The sequence below is a fragment of the Periplaneta americana genome, chromosome 16, assembly GCF_040183065.1.
Source record: "Periplaneta americana isolate PAMFEO1 chromosome 16, P.americana_PAMFEO1_priV1, whole genome shotgun sequence".
NCBI lineage: Eukaryota > Metazoa > Arthropoda > Insecta > Blattodea > Blattidae > Periplaneta > Periplaneta americana.
Genome location: NC_091132.1, coordinates 173,023,647 through 173,040,745, shown reverse-complemented (window position 1 = coordinate 173,040,745; position 17,099 = coordinate 173,023,647). Strand labels below are relative to the sequence as shown.

General features: G+C 32.8%; 1 protein-coding gene across 4 annotated transcripts; it reads left to right on the top strand.

The window, feature by feature from the left end:
* The first annotated feature begins 394 nt into the window (after window positions 1-394).
* Window positions 395-12,849, top strand: LOC138691948 (zinc finger protein ZFP2-like). 4 transcript variants are annotated; one of them, XM_069814613.1, is made up of 5 exons: window positions 395-489; window positions 1,944-2,041; window positions 4,671-4,793; window positions 6,945-7,021; window positions 11,537-12,849. In XM_069814613.1, the coding sequence occupies exons 2-5, from the start codon at window positions 1,949-1,951 to the stop codon at window positions 12,696-12,698; spliced, it is 1,455 nt and encodes a 484-aa protein (XP_069670714.1). In that variant the 5' UTR covers window positions 395-489; window positions 1,944-1,948; the 3' UTR covers window positions 12,699-12,849. The 4 variants fall into 4 exon arrangements, with proteins under 4 accessions (XP_069670714.1, XP_069670718.1, XP_069670715.1 ...); XM_069814617.1 differs by having other exon boundaries at window positions 4,689-4,793; window positions 11,537-12,848; XM_069814614.1 differs by having other exon boundaries at window positions 402-485.
* Window positions 12,850-17,099: the final 4,250 nt, after the last annotated feature.

Below are 17,099 nucleotides of genomic sequence, written 5' to 3'. Positions count from 1 at the left end.
AATGATCGCATTTTAATTATTTGGATGCAATTTAAATTAAGTAACATATTAAACGATTTATCCTTCTATCAAACACGAATGTTCCCTGGATCAAATCTTCTATTTTAATTATGTAATTACTTTATATTCATTTCTAACGGGTGCAGCGGAGCGCACGGGTACGGCTGGTTAAATATAAATAAATATAATAATAATATTATTATTATTATTATTATTATTATTATTATTAGTAGTAGTAGTATTATTAGGGATCGAAGGAAAGGGCGGAACACGCATGTTCGTGTTTTATATGTATTTATTCCATGTGCTGTAAGATGAAATAGCGTTTCACACCTTATCAACAGTTCCTAACTTCGTAAATTCCTGCGATACGTTTCACGGCAGTCTAGATCTCCCCACCTGCTCAACATGTAGTCACATCAATTTTCACTTGTACTTAAATTTGGATTATATTTATAACATTTAAAACTGAACAGTGAAAACAAGTATGTGAGTGCATTTATTCTCCCACATAATGCTGCATATTGTTACAATATTCTCATACAAGCAGAAGTTATATGATCTTGTCATCACAAAAGGATGTATTTCTTATATAATTTTCCAGTGCTATAATTTTACAATTTTTAAGATTCAGTAGACAATATGATAGATTTAAAAAAGACGTATGACTCGGTTGAGAGATAAGTTTTATATGATATTCTTATTGTATTTGGTATTCCCAAGAAACTAGTTCGATTAATTAAAATGTGTCTCAGCGAAACGTACAGCAGAGTTCGTGTAGGTCAGTTTCTATCAGATGCGTTTCCAATTCACTGTGGGCTAAAGCAAGGAGATTCACTATCACCTTTACTTTTTAGCTTCGCTCTAGAGTATGTCATTAGGAAAGTCCAGGATAACAGAGAGGGCTTGGAATTGAACGGGTTACATCAGCTGCTTGTCTATGCGGATGACGTGAATATGTTAGGACAAAATCCACAAACAATTAGGGAAAACACGGGAATTTTACTGGAAGCAAGTAAAGAGATAGGTTTGGAAGTAAATCCGGAAAAGACAAAGTATATGATTATGTTTCGTGACGAGAATATTGTACGAAATGGAAATATAAAAATTGGAAATTTATCTTTTGAAGAGGTGGAGAAGTTCAAATATCTGGGAGCAACAGTAACAAATATAAATGATACTCGAGAGGAAATTAAACACAGAATAAATATGGGAAATGCCTGTTATTATTCGGGTGAGAATCTTTTATCATCCAGTCTGCTGTCAAAAAATCTGAAAGTTAGAATTTATAAAACAGTTATATTACCGGTTGTTCTGTATGATTGTGAAACTTGGACTCTCACTTTGAGAGGGGAACAGAGATTAAGGGTGTTTGAGAATAAGGTGCTTAGGAAAATATTTGGGGATAAGAGGGATGAAGTTACAGGAGAATGGAGAAAGTTACACAACACAGAACTGCAGGCATTGTATTCTTCACTCGACATAATTAGGAACATTACATCCAGACGTTTGAGATGGGCAGGGCATGCAGCACGTATGGGCGAATCCAGAAATGTATATAGAGTGTTAGTTGGGAGGCCGGAGGGAAAAAGACCTTTAGGGAGGCCGAGACGTAGATGGGAAGATAATATTAAAATGGATTTGAGGGAGGTGGTATATGGTGATAGAGAATGGATTAATCTTGCTCAGGATAGGGACCGATGGTAGGCTTATGTGAGGGCGGCAATGAACCTGCGGGTTCCTTAAAAGCCAGTAAGTAAGTAGAAAATATGAACCGTTAAACTTAAGTAACTCTAGGAAAACTCTACAAATGTCAGCCATCATTTATAATAATTGTTTACGTATTGTAATTACGTATTTACATTTTAAAACCCTTTAAATGTTTAGTGACAAAGTAGACAAGTTTTTCTCACATTGTCCTAATCAGATTTTTTTTTTTTCAGTTGTGATGGATGTCATCAAGTCCGAACCTGACATCGATCCGTTGGCTACAGAAACAAGTGACAGCACAGATATAGGAGAGAAAAAGCCTTTATCAGGGGTATAATAAAACAGTCATTATTTGTTTTATATAGGCCGTAAGACATTTTTATAGGATTCCCACAATTAACAAATAAAAATGCATGACACTCAATTAATTTTAATTATTTTAAATGCCTTTGCATACACAAATGGAAACAAAATAATATTATTGAATGTTACATAGTCATAATAAAAATTAGTTGTTTACCTTGAAATATAAATTTTGGGTACCACACTGTATCTGTATAGGCTACTAAAACTATCACACAGTCATATATTTTCAAAATTTTGAGACTTGATCAGAGGTCTTATTTATATGTAGAGCTAGTGTGGTTTACAACAAGCGTTAATGAAAGTTTATTTTATAAACACTTTTTTACATTATATTGAATATACGTAGGGGTAGTGCAGTACTTTCATACATTATATTTAATGCAGTTTATCTTATATAAATATCGGCATGAACAACTGTCGAATACTCATAATGGCGAATATTTACATTCAGTTTGGTACGGTACTTTTGTAGCAAAATAGAGCAATCCCTGTTGAGCAACTAAGACAACTCTCGCTAAGACAGAAGTTATTCTGTACTTTACTCATACCAATGAGATAAGTACTAAGGAAATTAAATAATCTTTCCTAAAATTCGAAATTAATGAATAAATTAAAAGCGAAGTTTCAGTAAAAATGAAATAATATTTCCTTAAATTTGATATTAATGAATAAATTAAAAAAAGAAGTTTGAGTGAAAATGAAATATCTTTTCTAAAATTCGATATTAATGAATAAATTGAAAAAGAAGTTTAAGTGAAAATAAAATAACACTTCCACAAATTTTAAATTAATGAATAAATTAAAAGCGAAGTTTCAGTGAAAATGAAATAATCTTTTCTAAAATTTGAACTTAATGAATAAATTAAAAGGAAAGTTTCAGTAAAAATGAAATATTATTTTCTGAAGTTTGAGACTAATGAATAAATTAAAAAGAAGTTTCAGTGAAAATAAAATAATCTTTTCTAAAATCTGAAATTAATGAATAAATTGAAAAAGAAGTTTCAGTGAAAATGAAATAATCTTCCCTAAAATTTGAAATTAATGAATAAATTAAAAGCAAAATTTCCGTGAAAATGAAATAATCTTTTCTAAAATTTGAAATTAATGAATAAATTAAAAAAGAGGTTCAGTGAAAATGAAGTAATCTTTTCTAAAGTTTAAAATTAATGACTAAATTAAAAAGGAGGTTTCAGTGAAAATGAAATTACCTTTTCTAAAATTTCAAATTAATGAATAAATTGAAAAAGAGGTTTCAGTGAAAATAAAATAATCTGTCCTAAATTTTGAAATTATTGAATAAACTAGAAATGAACTTTCAGTGAAAATAAAATAATATTTCTTCAAATTTGAAATTAACAAATAAATTATAAAGAAGTTTCAGTAAAAATAAAATAATTTTTCCTCAAATTTTAAATTAATGAATAAATTAATAGGAAAGAAGTTTGAGTGAAAATAAAATAACATTCCCTAAAATTTGAAACTAACGAGTAAATTAAAAAAGAAGGTGCAATGAAAATAAAATACTCTTACCTGAAATTTGAAATTAATGAATATATTATTAGGAAAGAAGTTTGAATGAAAATAAAATAATATTTCCTCAAATTTTAAATTAAGAAATAAATTAAAAAGAAGTTTCAGTGACAATAAAATAATTTTTCGTCAAGTTTGAAATTAATGAATAAATTAATAGGAAAGAAGTTTGAGTGAAAATAAAATAATATTTCCTCAAATTTTAAATTAAGAAATAAATTAAAAATAAGTTTCAGTGAAAATAAAATAATTTTTCCTCAAGTTTGAAATTAATAAATAATTATTAGGAAAGAAGTTTCAGTGAAAATAAAATAATCTGTCCTAAATTTTGAAATTATTGAATAAACTAGAAATGAACTTTCAGTGAAAATAAAATAATATTTCTTCAAATTTGAAATTAACAAATAAATTATAAAGAAGTTTCAGTAAAAATAAAATAATTTTTACTCAAATTTGAAATTAATGAATAAATTAATAGGAAAGAAGTTTGAGTGAAAATAAAATAACATTCCCTAAAATTTGAAACTAACGAGTAAATTAAAAAAGAAGGTGCAATGAAAATAAAATAATCTTACCTGAAATTTGAAATTAATGAATAAATTAATAGGAAAGAAGTTTGAGTGAAAATAAAATAATATTTCCTCAAATTTTAAATTAAGAAATAAATTAAAAATAAGTTTCAGTGAAAATAAAATAATTTTTCCTCAAGTTTGAAATTAATAAATAAATTATTAGGAAAGAAGTTTCAGTGAAAATAAAATAATATTTCCTAAAACTTGAAATTAATGAGTAAATTAAAAAAGAACGTCCAGTTAAAAAATAAAATAATCTTTCCTAGAATTTGAAACTAATGAATAATTTAAAAGGGACGTTTCAGTAAAAATGAAATATTATTTTATGAAGTTGAAATTAATGAAGAAATTAAAAAGAAGTTTCAGTGAAAATAAAATAATCTTTCCTCAAATATGAATAATTTTAATGCAGCGTGTAATAATTCGAAACAGTAGCAAATTTAAGTTATTCTTTTAAGAAGATGCCGTATTCTCAAGGATGTGAATTTGCAGCATTTGTGCTTGATGCAGATAAAGGCGGAATATGAGGACCACGGCCATGATGTCACATCAGACATCAAAATCGAAGAAGCTCCATTGTCAGTTAATTTTCCGGCAGTGAAGCGTGAAGATGAGGTGAGTGTGATTCTTCTTCTTCCATTTTATAACTTTCAGTCTGTGCATCGCAGATTTTATCTCTTTACCAGCACACCTCCACCACAGGACCATCAACATTCGAAGTATGCTTTTAATTGGTTTCTTTTATTGGGACCTGGATTAAGCTGAGACATCATTCCTAGATTTTGTTGTAACTGTCATTACGTATATATACTTTATGTTCGAATTTATACTGGACTGTATTGTAATATTATTAATATATAATTTATTTTCATTTTCAATTGTTTTCATCTGAAGCATTAATATTTTCGTACTTCTATCACTAGCATTTGAAAGACCCATTATCGTTCTCACAATAGTTTAGTTGATATCGTATTTACTCAGAAATAGTCTAAATGTGAACAACGATTTGATTCTTCGTCTTTTAACACTGGTATAATTACTGAACAAGAAATAACTGCTTTCTTGATAATATTACGGTGAATTACCTGGCCGACTAGCTGATTCCAGATACGGCAGTTCATTCATATCATAAAATGACATAGGAACTGGAATAATGCCAAGAAATATCTTTGGAGCACTTATACCAAATACCTTACTATAATAATTTTACGTGCGAACAACGCTGGTGCTGCTACCTAGGCGGCCTGTGTGATGATACTCGTGAAACAAGCTATAATCAACTGCAATATATATTGTTGCTGGTCTAGTTAATAGTTTTATTAATTAGTGCTGTGTTAAAATGTAAGGGTGTATATATGCTGTTTATAATTGCTACAAAATTACAGCATTACAAATTGCTCCAAATCGTACTTTCGATTTCCGAAGGACCACAAAACGCGAGTCAACAACATTATTTAGTAGGCCTAATTCCTTCATCTTTGTGTTGATAGGAAAATACAAATTAGCTTTTTTATTTAGACCTAATAAATGAATAGAAGTTAAAATGTATTGGAAATTTTAAAGTTTTATCAAATTAAGTTTTATTGTTGTCCACATGCCTTTACTAATTATTACAAGCATCAGATTACTATCAATTTTATCTTTGCACTTGTCAGCAATGCGTATATAAAGCGTAAATTCATTCTTAATGTCAGAATTGATTTTGTCTCACTAAAGCAAAGAGAAAATATGTAACAGTTAATTACGGAAAGTAATATGAAGTATGCAATATTTCTCATAATAGGGCCTATGCAGCTTTGATATAAGATAGAAATTTTACATTAAATATTATTCAACGTTTCTTAAGTGTTTCATATATTATTCCACATTAGTAACTCACGTTTTAAACAATACTGGATGTTCATTTCAAAGTGTGTCATGACGTCACTGTTGATGAGTCAGCGATTTGAAGCGAGTTTCGGCTTTTGTGTCAGAGAAGTTGCCTATTAATCAAGGCGTTCTTCAATCTGAACTCGAGAACGTGTACGGTATAACTTGAACGTCGTAGCAACAGATGGCGGTCTGTACGGTCTGTGTGCTACCATAACCTCTTTCGAACTGTGTTTTGCGCGGGCAAGTCGTATGCAGGGTATTTGTTAATCAGTTGCGTACGGCAACATTCCACAACACAAATCAAATGCTCCGTGTCCATGTTGACCGTCGAAATTAACGTCAACAAATGCGTAAGTAATCGTCTTAACCCTCTCCCCATATCTCGACAGTAAGAAAAAACTCACCTCAGTACATGTTTCGAAACAGTTCACATTCCTGCCACTACCGGCATTACCGTACGTATCGGTGAGTACTCTTCAGAATGAACGCCGTACTTGCTAGGCAACTTCTCTGGCAGATAAGTAATACACCTCTGCGGAATTGTAGGCAGATTGAATTTTCTAGGATCATCGACTAGCCACGTGACGGCATACAGCGAGCCATGACACACTTTGAACTGAACACCCAGTAGTCCGAATCCCGCTATGTTAATATTTGTATATGTGGACGTAATTTTTTCCATCCAGCTCCGCTAGATGTCAGGTCCCCGATATTTCGCACTCACGCTAATGCTGCTAGTATACAGCTGTCCGTTATTATTATAGTAAGGTACTTGCTTATACTGTTTTGTACTAATATTGCACTTAGAGTATTACTATTCAAATGCAGGTCGCTGGTGATTTGTTCTAAATATACTTTTAACATTCTTCTGTTTTATTTGCTCTCCAATTTCAGGACCTGTGGTATAATTTGGACACAGCCAAGGAGGAGCTGATGCTGAAAGTAACAACAGAGGAGGTTTCATCTCAAAGGTGAGTGTAGTGTAGAAGTTTTCACTTCGTCTTTTGTGTAATTGTAACATTAAACTGATTACAAACGGAATGTATCTTATTTAATTTCACATGAACTGATGAATATATTTTTGTATAGAAATGACATAGTTTATATTAAAATTGTCACTACAACTGGTACTAAAATCACTATCTCTACCACTACTACCCCCTCAATCACTGCTATAAATAGTGATAGCCTGAACTCTGTTATTGAGTTTTAGTGTTTAAGGGGAGAGGATGGTATTTTTTTAAACATTTTTCCTATTTGGTGTAAAATATTAATTTTTTTTCTATGTAGAGAGCTCATAGCTGTAGCAACTCAACCAAATATAAATATTTTGAAAAAAAAAAAATTATTTGGGGGCCCAGATTTCAAAAAAAATATACCCAATGCAGGATTGTACTAAAACCGATATATCTTAACCGTTTTTAAAGATAGATTCAAACTGTTTTTTGCAATGTATTTGCAAAAGCATGTTCTACAAACTGTCTGTAACAGAATTTTGATATTATTGCCTACGTTTGTAAAATAAACAATTAAAATTTAATAACAATTTTCTGATTTCCTTTCTTGCAAACAAACGGACGTATTTTTAAAATGAAATCAATTAACAAAATTCTGTTACAGAGAAAAGTTTCCTAATAGTCTAAAGAATGTGTGTTCTAAATTTTATGCATATATCTTCAAAAGTTCAAAAATTATATCGATTTTTGTCTGGCAAAGTAGCAAGAAAAAATGAAGTTAACGGAAACCGATAAAGGTGGCATGTGATTTAAAAATCCATAGCGCAGGAAGTTTAAAAATGACGTTTCAACATCCGATAAGGGCACAAATACCCACAAAATATTATGCAATGCATTCCACATATATCAAGAATATTTTAAAGAAAAAAATTTATTTTAAAATTTAATTTACTGGAAACAACAATAAAAGTGGGCGAGTGATTTAAAAATCATAGCGCAGGAAGTTTAAAAATGGCGACTGAACATCCGCTAAGGGCACAAATACCCACAAAATATTATGCAATGCATTCCACATTTATCAAAGGTTATTTTAAAAAGAAAAACGATTTTTAATTTAATTTACTGGAAACAAGAATAAAAGCGGGTGTGTGATTTAAAAATCATAACGCAGGAAGTTTAAAAATGGCGACTCAACATCCGATAACGGCACAAATACCCACAAAATATTATGCAATGCATTCCACATTTATCAAAGGTTATTTTAAAAAGGAAAACGATTTTTAATTTAATTTACTGGAAACAACAATAAAACGAGTGATTTAAAAATCATAACGCAGAAAGTTTAAAAATGGCGACTGAACATCCGATAAGGGCACAAATACCCGCAATATATTATGCAATGCATTCCACATTTATCAAAGGTTATTTTAAAAAGAAAAACGATTTTTAATTTAATTTACTGGAAACAACAATAAAACGAGTGATTTAAAAATCATAACGCAGAAAGTTTAAAAATGGCGACTGAACATCCGATAAGGGCACAAATACCCACAATATATTATGCAATGCATTCCACATTTATCAAAGGTTATTTTAAAAAGAAAAACGATTTTTAATTTAATTTACTGGAAACAAGAATAAAAGCGGGCGTGTGATTTAAAAATCATAACGCAGGAAGTTTAAAAATGGCGACTCAACATGCGATAAGGGCACAGATAACCACAAAATGATATGCTATGCATTTCACACGTATCACAGAGTATTTTAAAGAATTTTTTTTCTTTTGAAAATTTACTCATTTTTCACCAAAAATTACCATCCTCTCCCCATAAGTATGATTTCTTATTTCTTACTATTAGACCATGGCCGTTCATGCAACTGCATGTATTTATGTATTTGGTATATTGAAAAAGTAAAATTGGATCTTTGCCGATCACGAATTTAACACGAGAAAGACATACAATACATATATTTACATCTTTCCGGCTTTCCCCGACTTATTATCTAATTTTAAAATATCTCTGACAAAAATGAGAATTATTTCTAACAGATATAAAAAATGTGTGATAAACAAAATCAATAATTAGTTGATTACTGTTAAAGAATTAAATTTATCCGACGACAATGGATACTTCTTCATAGTGAAAAGTTAGGTCGTTGTACACTGTAACATGAAGTGTAAACACTTGGGACAACAAAGTCATGTACTGTTGAGGTCATGAAATTGCTGCGACGACACTGCTGCTAGTGGGGTCTGATTTCGTACAAACAAAACTGAAGGTATTTAAACATGTGCGACAGTGAAGTCACTGGAGTGTAAATGTTCATTTGGACAGGTTTTACTGCACAACCAGTCACACCATGTGATGTCGAGAGATCGTTCTGGGCATTTAAAATGACTTTTACAGATAAAAGAAGTTTCACAGTAGGGAACTTAGAGAAATCGTTTCATTGTTAATTTCCATAATAATTACGTGAATGACAAAGAAAGTTAAAACAGAGCTGGAAAGTTAGAACGTTAAAAATGTATCAATTCAAATATGTGTGTAAAATGGATAATAGAAGAATTTATAGGAACAATAGATTTAATAAAAATGATGATTTGATGACAATTATTAGTAGAAGTTATTTTTATTTACATAATATTATTAAATCAAATAAACCTCTAAAGTAATCTTAGTCCATGTATTTCTATTTGTAGCGCATATTTCAACAATTTTTAATGTAAAGTTGCATGCTTATTTGCAGACTTTTAGTGCATAAACTTCCGTGGTTAATTAGTTAGTGGGGTTTAAAAAGGGCGCGTCAGCTACTATGGCTATTTGCGTTCTAATCTAAAATCTTTCACTAAACTCAAACACAATACAATAACCAGAATACTTAAAAGAACTAAAAAGCGTTGTCATGGTTAAAACGAGGCACTTCCGTGGTCTACTTATTATACGTGGTACAGTCATTAAGTTCTAATACTGAGCGCATAGTGGCGTTGTGGTGCACTATAGCGCATAGGTGGCGCCATGGTATGATACCTTGTCAGTTAGTCTCTCGACCCAACAAGAGACAGTTGAGTGCATGCACTGTAAGCAGAACTAAGGTCTTTGTTGTGACGGTGATTTGAATGCGCGCGTCGGAACTCGAGTAAGTTGCAGTTTGAGCACCGGGCAAACGTCACGTTCTGTCAGAAATTAGGCGAAACTGCTATAACCGATCATAACTGGAGACGAAACATGGTGTTTCCTTTACGATCCGCAACTGAAGCGACAATCCGCCACCTGGAAAACTCCATTATTTCCACGACAGAAAAATCCGCAACAAGACAGGTCAAAAGGCAAGGTGATGCTTTAACAGTTTTTTTTTATTCAAATGGAATTGTTCACATAGAATTCATCCCACAAGGTGCAACTGTAGACAAGATCCTCTACAAAGAGATTCTTGTCCTTTTAAGCAATTCAATTCGTCGTAAGTGTCCTGAGCTTTGGCATAGGAACAATTTGATGTTGCTACACGACAACGCCCCTGCACATCGCTCCATCCTTGTCCAAGAGGAACTTGCAAGGCAACAGGTCGCTGTTTTGCCACACCCACCGTACTCACCTGATCTCGCACCATGCGATTTTTTTTCTCTTTCCCCTCATGAAATCAATCCTACGAGGGCGTAATTTTTATGCGGCCGAAAAGGTCATGACCGCCTCAAGAGAAGCCGTACGGCATCTTCCTGCCAACATCTTTCAGAGGTGCTTCCAGCAGCTACACCAACGTTGGCAGACGTGCATAGTGGCCAACGGCGACTATATTGAGGGAGGATGTCGATCTGTTTAAGTGTACGCCGTATCACGCGGCATCTTCTGAGACATCCAGATTCTTGTGGGTGCCTACCCTTCAGGCGTCAGTGTCAGAACTTAATGACTGTACCACGTATTATGCATACTTATTTTTTGCACGATAGTGTGATTTCTCACCGTTACAGGAAACTGCGGCCATGATGGAAAATTGATTTTATTGAATTGAGAGTTGCTAACCTAAATATGTATGTTGAAATGTTACATATAACTCATCTAATGTTGTAATGGAAACGATTACCTTCTATGTATGCTACAGCGCACTTAAAATTCAAACACAAAAGGCAGTGTTAATTAATATATATCATACGAAACAAATCGCTGCATTTCAAAAGTATTGAACTTTATTTCAATAATTCAAACTTCATTTAAGAAAAAGAAATAAAAAATTATTACAATTGAACACCAAATACTACAAGTACTTGTATCATTTTCACTCCTTCACATTGAAGTTAGTGGTGAAGTTTGTACGTTCCCAGACTGCTAACATCAGTCAGCTGTTCATAGTGTAACCTACGCACTGTATATTAAGATATTTAAAAATATTATTTTCAAAATATACTATCGTGTAAAAAATACTGTACAATACATGCTCGTTTTTCAGACTTTACCTCGATTTTGTAAAAATCAGTTCTCAACCTTGTATCGTAATATAATATTCTGTGGCAATTGATTGACATTTTTATATTAGCGTTCCAGATACCCACGAGAGCAATGCTTCGTCACATTTCGACGGTACACTACTTAAGGAACTCCTGACGGCAGAAAAAATTTCCGATAGTTACAGGAAAACTTCCTGCCAGAATGCAGAAACACGCTGCCAGGCAACTTACAATAAAACGGATGACAATTGCAACAAGTATAATTTCGACAGTGTTTCAGCAAGTTCGTTTTCTTCAAAAAATCAAGTTAAGACTGATACAAGTGAGAAGCAATTCAAATGCACTTCTTGTGAAAAGTGTTTCCCGCGTTTGATATACTTGAAAAGACATATACTGAAACATTCCGGCGAGAAGCCATTCAAATGCGATGTCTGTGGAAAATGTTTCTCGCAGTCGGGCTCTCTAAACAGACACACACGTCAGCATAGTGGCGAAAAACCATTCACATGCGACGTGTGCGGAAAGAGTTTCACAGATTCCGGTAATTTAATTCTCCATGCCCGCCTGCATACTGGTGAAAAACCATATAAATGTGAAGTGTGTGGAAAATCTTTCTCACGGTCGTCATATTTAAAAAGCCACGAACGAATGCATACTGGCGAGCGGCCTTTCAAATGTGAATTGTGCGGGAGGTGTTTCTCACATTCGATTAATCTCAAAAGGCATATACTCAAGCACACAGGCGAAATGCCATACAAATGTGATATCTGTGGAAGAAGTTTCTCTATATCGAGTCTCTTACGAAACCATAAACGTCTTCACACTGGCGAGAAGCCATATAAGTGTGGCGTTTGTTCAGAGTGTTTCTCCCATTGGTCAACTTTGAAGAGACACGCCCTCAAGCATACAGGCTTGAAGCCGTTCAAATGCGATGTTTGCGGGAAATGTTTCTCACAGTCGGCAACATTAAATAGACATACACGTGTACATACCGGAGAGAAGCCATTTACATGTAATAAATGTGGCAAAACTTTTTCAGATTCGGGACAACTTTATGTCCACGCACGACAACATGCTGGCGAAAAACCATTCAAGTGCGAGGTGTGCGGCTATTGTTTTTCGCAGTCTGGCTCCCTGAAAGCCCATGCTCGCATGCATACTGGCGAGAAACCCTTCAAATGCCAAGTTTGTGGAAAGTGTTTTTCACAGTCGGCATCGCTAAATAGGCATGTTCGCCAGCATACTGGATAACAGTGTTGTAGTACCAACGGTCGTATGTCACCAGCGTACGTCTTCGCAACTTTAGAGGAAATAATACAAATTGTCACAAAAATACTGATTTCATAGAATTTTATGTACAGTAAGCGAATTAAAGGACACTAAAATGTATATCCCTATGTAATTTTCATTTGCATCTATCGTATGTTTAACTTTATACAGGATATTTCATTTCTATAGCTACAATGGTATATTGCCTGAGAGATTAAAATGTTAAGTTGTTATTCCTGTGTTCGAAAAGAGAGAAACGACATCTCCAAAAAATTACAGACCCCTATCACTTCTACCAGTCTTCTCCAAAATCTTTAAAAAAGTAATGCTTACAAGATTATATCATCATCTAGAAAGATACAACATTTTACTTCCAGAACAGATTGGATTAAGGAAAAATAAAGAAACGGAAAATGCAACATTCAGTTTCACTGATAAAAATTCTAGAGGCAGTTAATAAAAATTACAAATTGGAAGGATTTTCTAGTATTTATCCAAAGCATTTAAATGTAAAATTATAAAATGCTGCTAGGAAAATTAGATTATTATGCAATTGAAATACTGCATATCAATGTTTTCACTCATCTCACATAGATAGGAAACAAAGTCGAAATCAATACAACTATGAAATCTATCTACCACGACACGGGGAACTATTAACAATGAAATTCCTCAAGAATCAATATTAGGTAATAAAGGTAATAAATCGAAGATTTACAAATAATGGCACTCACAAATATCAATTACAACATTTCACGAGGAAAATTTTTTGTGGTAGAGCAAATGTGTTACCATATGCATACGGTATGTATTGATACTTAGTATTAAGTTGACTTGTCCTGTAACTGATGTTCTTACATCAGAGAGGATCAATAACGTCAGCAGTAGCGGTAGTATTCACTGTACTAAGTACTGTAAACCTACATAACAATTTCATGCAGATATCTTTGATATTTCCAGAGAAAAACATAAAAAGTATATGTGTTGAAAAAGTAGGAAACTCTTAATTATTAATTGAGCCTCCAAACAATAATTAAATAAGGTTGAATCTCATGTGTAGTGCGCGCTATCGATTTAGGCAGATGGATTCTATTAATCAGAACTCCAGAGCGAGTTACTCATAGCAGCAAGGTCGGTTGTTATCTTCGTCGCAGCTGGGATGGGTGAGACATAAGAGTAAACATACATTCCTGATTGTCCTAGTGGACTCGGATGGACAGTTATCTCCAAAAACAATGCACATATAACCACTTTTATGGAACTGTGTACATGCGTAAGAAAAGGGACCAATTCCCGGCACACAGTTTTCGAGATAATTCCAGTTGCCGCTGCATAATATTTTCCTCGTTACTATAAAGCAATAAAGACAATCTACAAAACTGTTCTATAATCAACGGGCTGACTAATCATCTTAAATCTCCTAAAACCCTGTGTGTAGGTTTCTGTTAATCCTTAGTCAAAGGATAAGACGGAGTTTTACGAAATACGAACATTAAGGGATGTAATGGGAGGTAATAATGATCAAAATTTACTGGTTTATTTTTTGAACCAGCATACATTCAGCCCTTAAATTTAAAACAAAAGCTCCTTTATAAAATAGAGTTAGACTATTCGTCTCATATCTTAGAATTGTTTCTAAAATGTATAAAGAATGTAAAAACATTCAACTTCAGGTACTACATTCAAATAACTTTTGAGGATTTTTTTATCCCCCAAAGGAGCAGAGAGGAGAGAGAAAGGAATTGACGGTTTAAAAAATTCACTCAAGTATTTTCAACTAGCCGACGTAGAGACGTAACATTTAAAATGAAGGTTACTCTCTACAATCTTAATTAAATATTTTCCGATGTTTTAAATACCATCTAAACAAAAGGCATAAAATAATAACTGACATAAAACTCAAAAGGTATATACTACGCATTAAATAGGTCCAAATCCATGCAAATTAGCGTATTTTATACATCTTGCAGACCGCAGAGAGAGAGATTTGGAATTTATATTATAAAAAAAAATATGAAATCTTACTCTCTTAGCTGGAATACGAAGACTGATATTGCTTAGAAAGGATTCACAATCCATATCACCATTAATTACTTTACAAAAAAATAATTAAGATCATGACGTCTGGTAAATAAGCTACAGCAATTAAAATGATAATAGTAATAATAATAATAATAATAATAATAATAATAATAATAATAATAATAATAATAATAATAATTTGCATATTTTCAAAATTTCTCGCACAATCCCAAATTTTAAGCATTGTCTGATTTTTTTTACAATATCTTTGCTATGTTCTCACATTTTTAGTTTTACCTTGTTGAAGTAGGAGAAAAAAATAAAGCTATTGATATTCAAATTTATATAATTTACATAATACAAACAGACAATTTATATTTATTCAAAAATTATTTTCTTTTTTGAAAAAGTGTGAACATAACTTTATTAAGTATACTTTAAAGAACATGCAGTAAAAATATCATCTTCCTAGCGTAAAAAGTGCGAAATTCTTAGCAACATGAATGCAGAGAAGTAGGGAAAAAAAGTATGGGAAAACAGTTCAAAAATTTTCATGTATTTTAAACTTCATGGTCGCTGTCTTTAAAGATAGTACAATTAATGACACAACAGCCGTAGGATTCTAAAATTTCGTCAAAGTGCAAAGTCTAAGTAGTCAGCGCAGATTCATTTCCTTAAAAAAAAATCCCCCCAAAATTACCAAATTTTCATCCATGCCTTTCCTTGTGGTGCTGAAGTCTTCGAGTCAAAAAACGAAAAGGATAATTTAAATCCTGGCCCTTCTTTTCAGAAGACCGCCACAAAGAAAAAGGACCCTGTTTGTTATTGGAGAAGAAGCGAAATTGCTGACATATACTACGAAGACAGTGAAAAAATTAAACATTTTTTGCGTTACGTAGTTGATAATGGGAGCGTCTTAATAAATACAGATTTAAATCGGTTAACGGCCGATGCTACAGGTGTACGAATTATTTCGGTATAAAAAATTCATCCATCAAGCTCGACAACTATCAAGCTCAGACTAAAAAACACAAGAAACGAATCGACGGCTTTTTTCATGACCTATTATCATTCCTTGTAAACACATGCTACGCGTGATTTAAATCATTAAATTAAGCTCTCGTATTCATCTGCTTCCATTAAGACTTTGGAACATGAGTTTTCTTGCTTGGTTTATCGAATTACCACAGGTTATTAATTGAGAAACATTCGCTCCGGGGCCGGGTATCGAACTCGTGACTATCACTAGGATCTCTAACCACTGAGCTACGCCGAGACTCAATCCACAGTATCGGATCGAATCTCGTAGATTATCGAATTACCTATTTCCTTATTTCAGCATACCTATTCTTTCGGTTATTTATCCAACGTGTCGATTCCGCAACTTATTCTCGTACTTAATGAAAGTTTGTTATTAATGAAGACAATTCGACACAACTCATATCTATTTTTCGCCTGTCGCTTCATGAATAATGAACATTTGCAATAATTTCTTGGTTCTGGTTATGCAATGCTTTTTTCCTCTTAATTTATAAAATGCAGGAGGCGAACGAAAGTCATTACGGCACTCCCATGAATCGGACTGTACAGTGGTGTGTTTATTAATTAGTGTAATAATGACGATACAAGAGGCGAGTGTGAACATATAAACAACGACAGACAGCCTTATCGCAATTCATTCTTGAAGTTCTCACAAAACATTGACTCGCCTACTGCAAATGTCATTGAGGTCATCTGCCAAAATTGCTGCCTCCAACTATAACTGTAATTCTTTTTTCGGTGTGCCAAAATAGTCTAATAAAGCTTAGATTTTAATGAATATTTAAATACTTATATAGTCACAATCATGCCATGGTATGAAAGAAAAATTTCACAACCTCGAGCGGGATTCGAACCTGCGACTTCCTGTACTCCGGTCAGGCGCTCTACCAACTGAGCTATCGAGTTCGTGTCACGACAAAGGCTTGAAATTCTCCTCTCATACCATGGCATGATTGTGACTATATAAGTATTTAAATATTCATTAATATGTCACATCAACGGACATATATGTCATCCAACATCGTAAGATGAAGTTTACACTTAGATTTTAAGTTACATATTATTTATTTATCTACATATTTTGCCATTTTTAGCTACGTATTTCTTATTTTCATATTACGTAAAATCCGGGCTCTACTTATAAATTCAATTTTCTTAAAAAAATGTCGAAGGTAAAAATGTCCCTATTTCGTGAGACATTTATGGCAGGTTTAAACAAGAGACCAAGTAATGAAGTGGTAGGAAAACAAAAGGAGAAAAATGGTGTCGTATGGAGATGTTAGTAATAAGAATAACGAGAGTAAATGTTAATAAGCTACA

Bases quoted from the DNA above. Each gene is read 5' to 3' on its own strand.
- LOC138691948 (XM_069814613.1), top strand. From the start codon at position 1,949: ATGGATGTCATCAAGTCCGAACCTGACATCGATCCGTTGGCTACAGAA. The intron at 2,042-4,670 runs GTATAATAAAAC...GTGAATTTGCAG, and splicing joins AGAAAAAGCCTTTATCAGGG to CATTTGTGCTTGATGCAGAT. The intron at 7,022-11,536 runs GTGAGTGTAGTG...TTTTTATATTAG, and splicing joins GAGGAGGTTTCATCTCAAAG to CGTTCCAGATACCCACGAGA.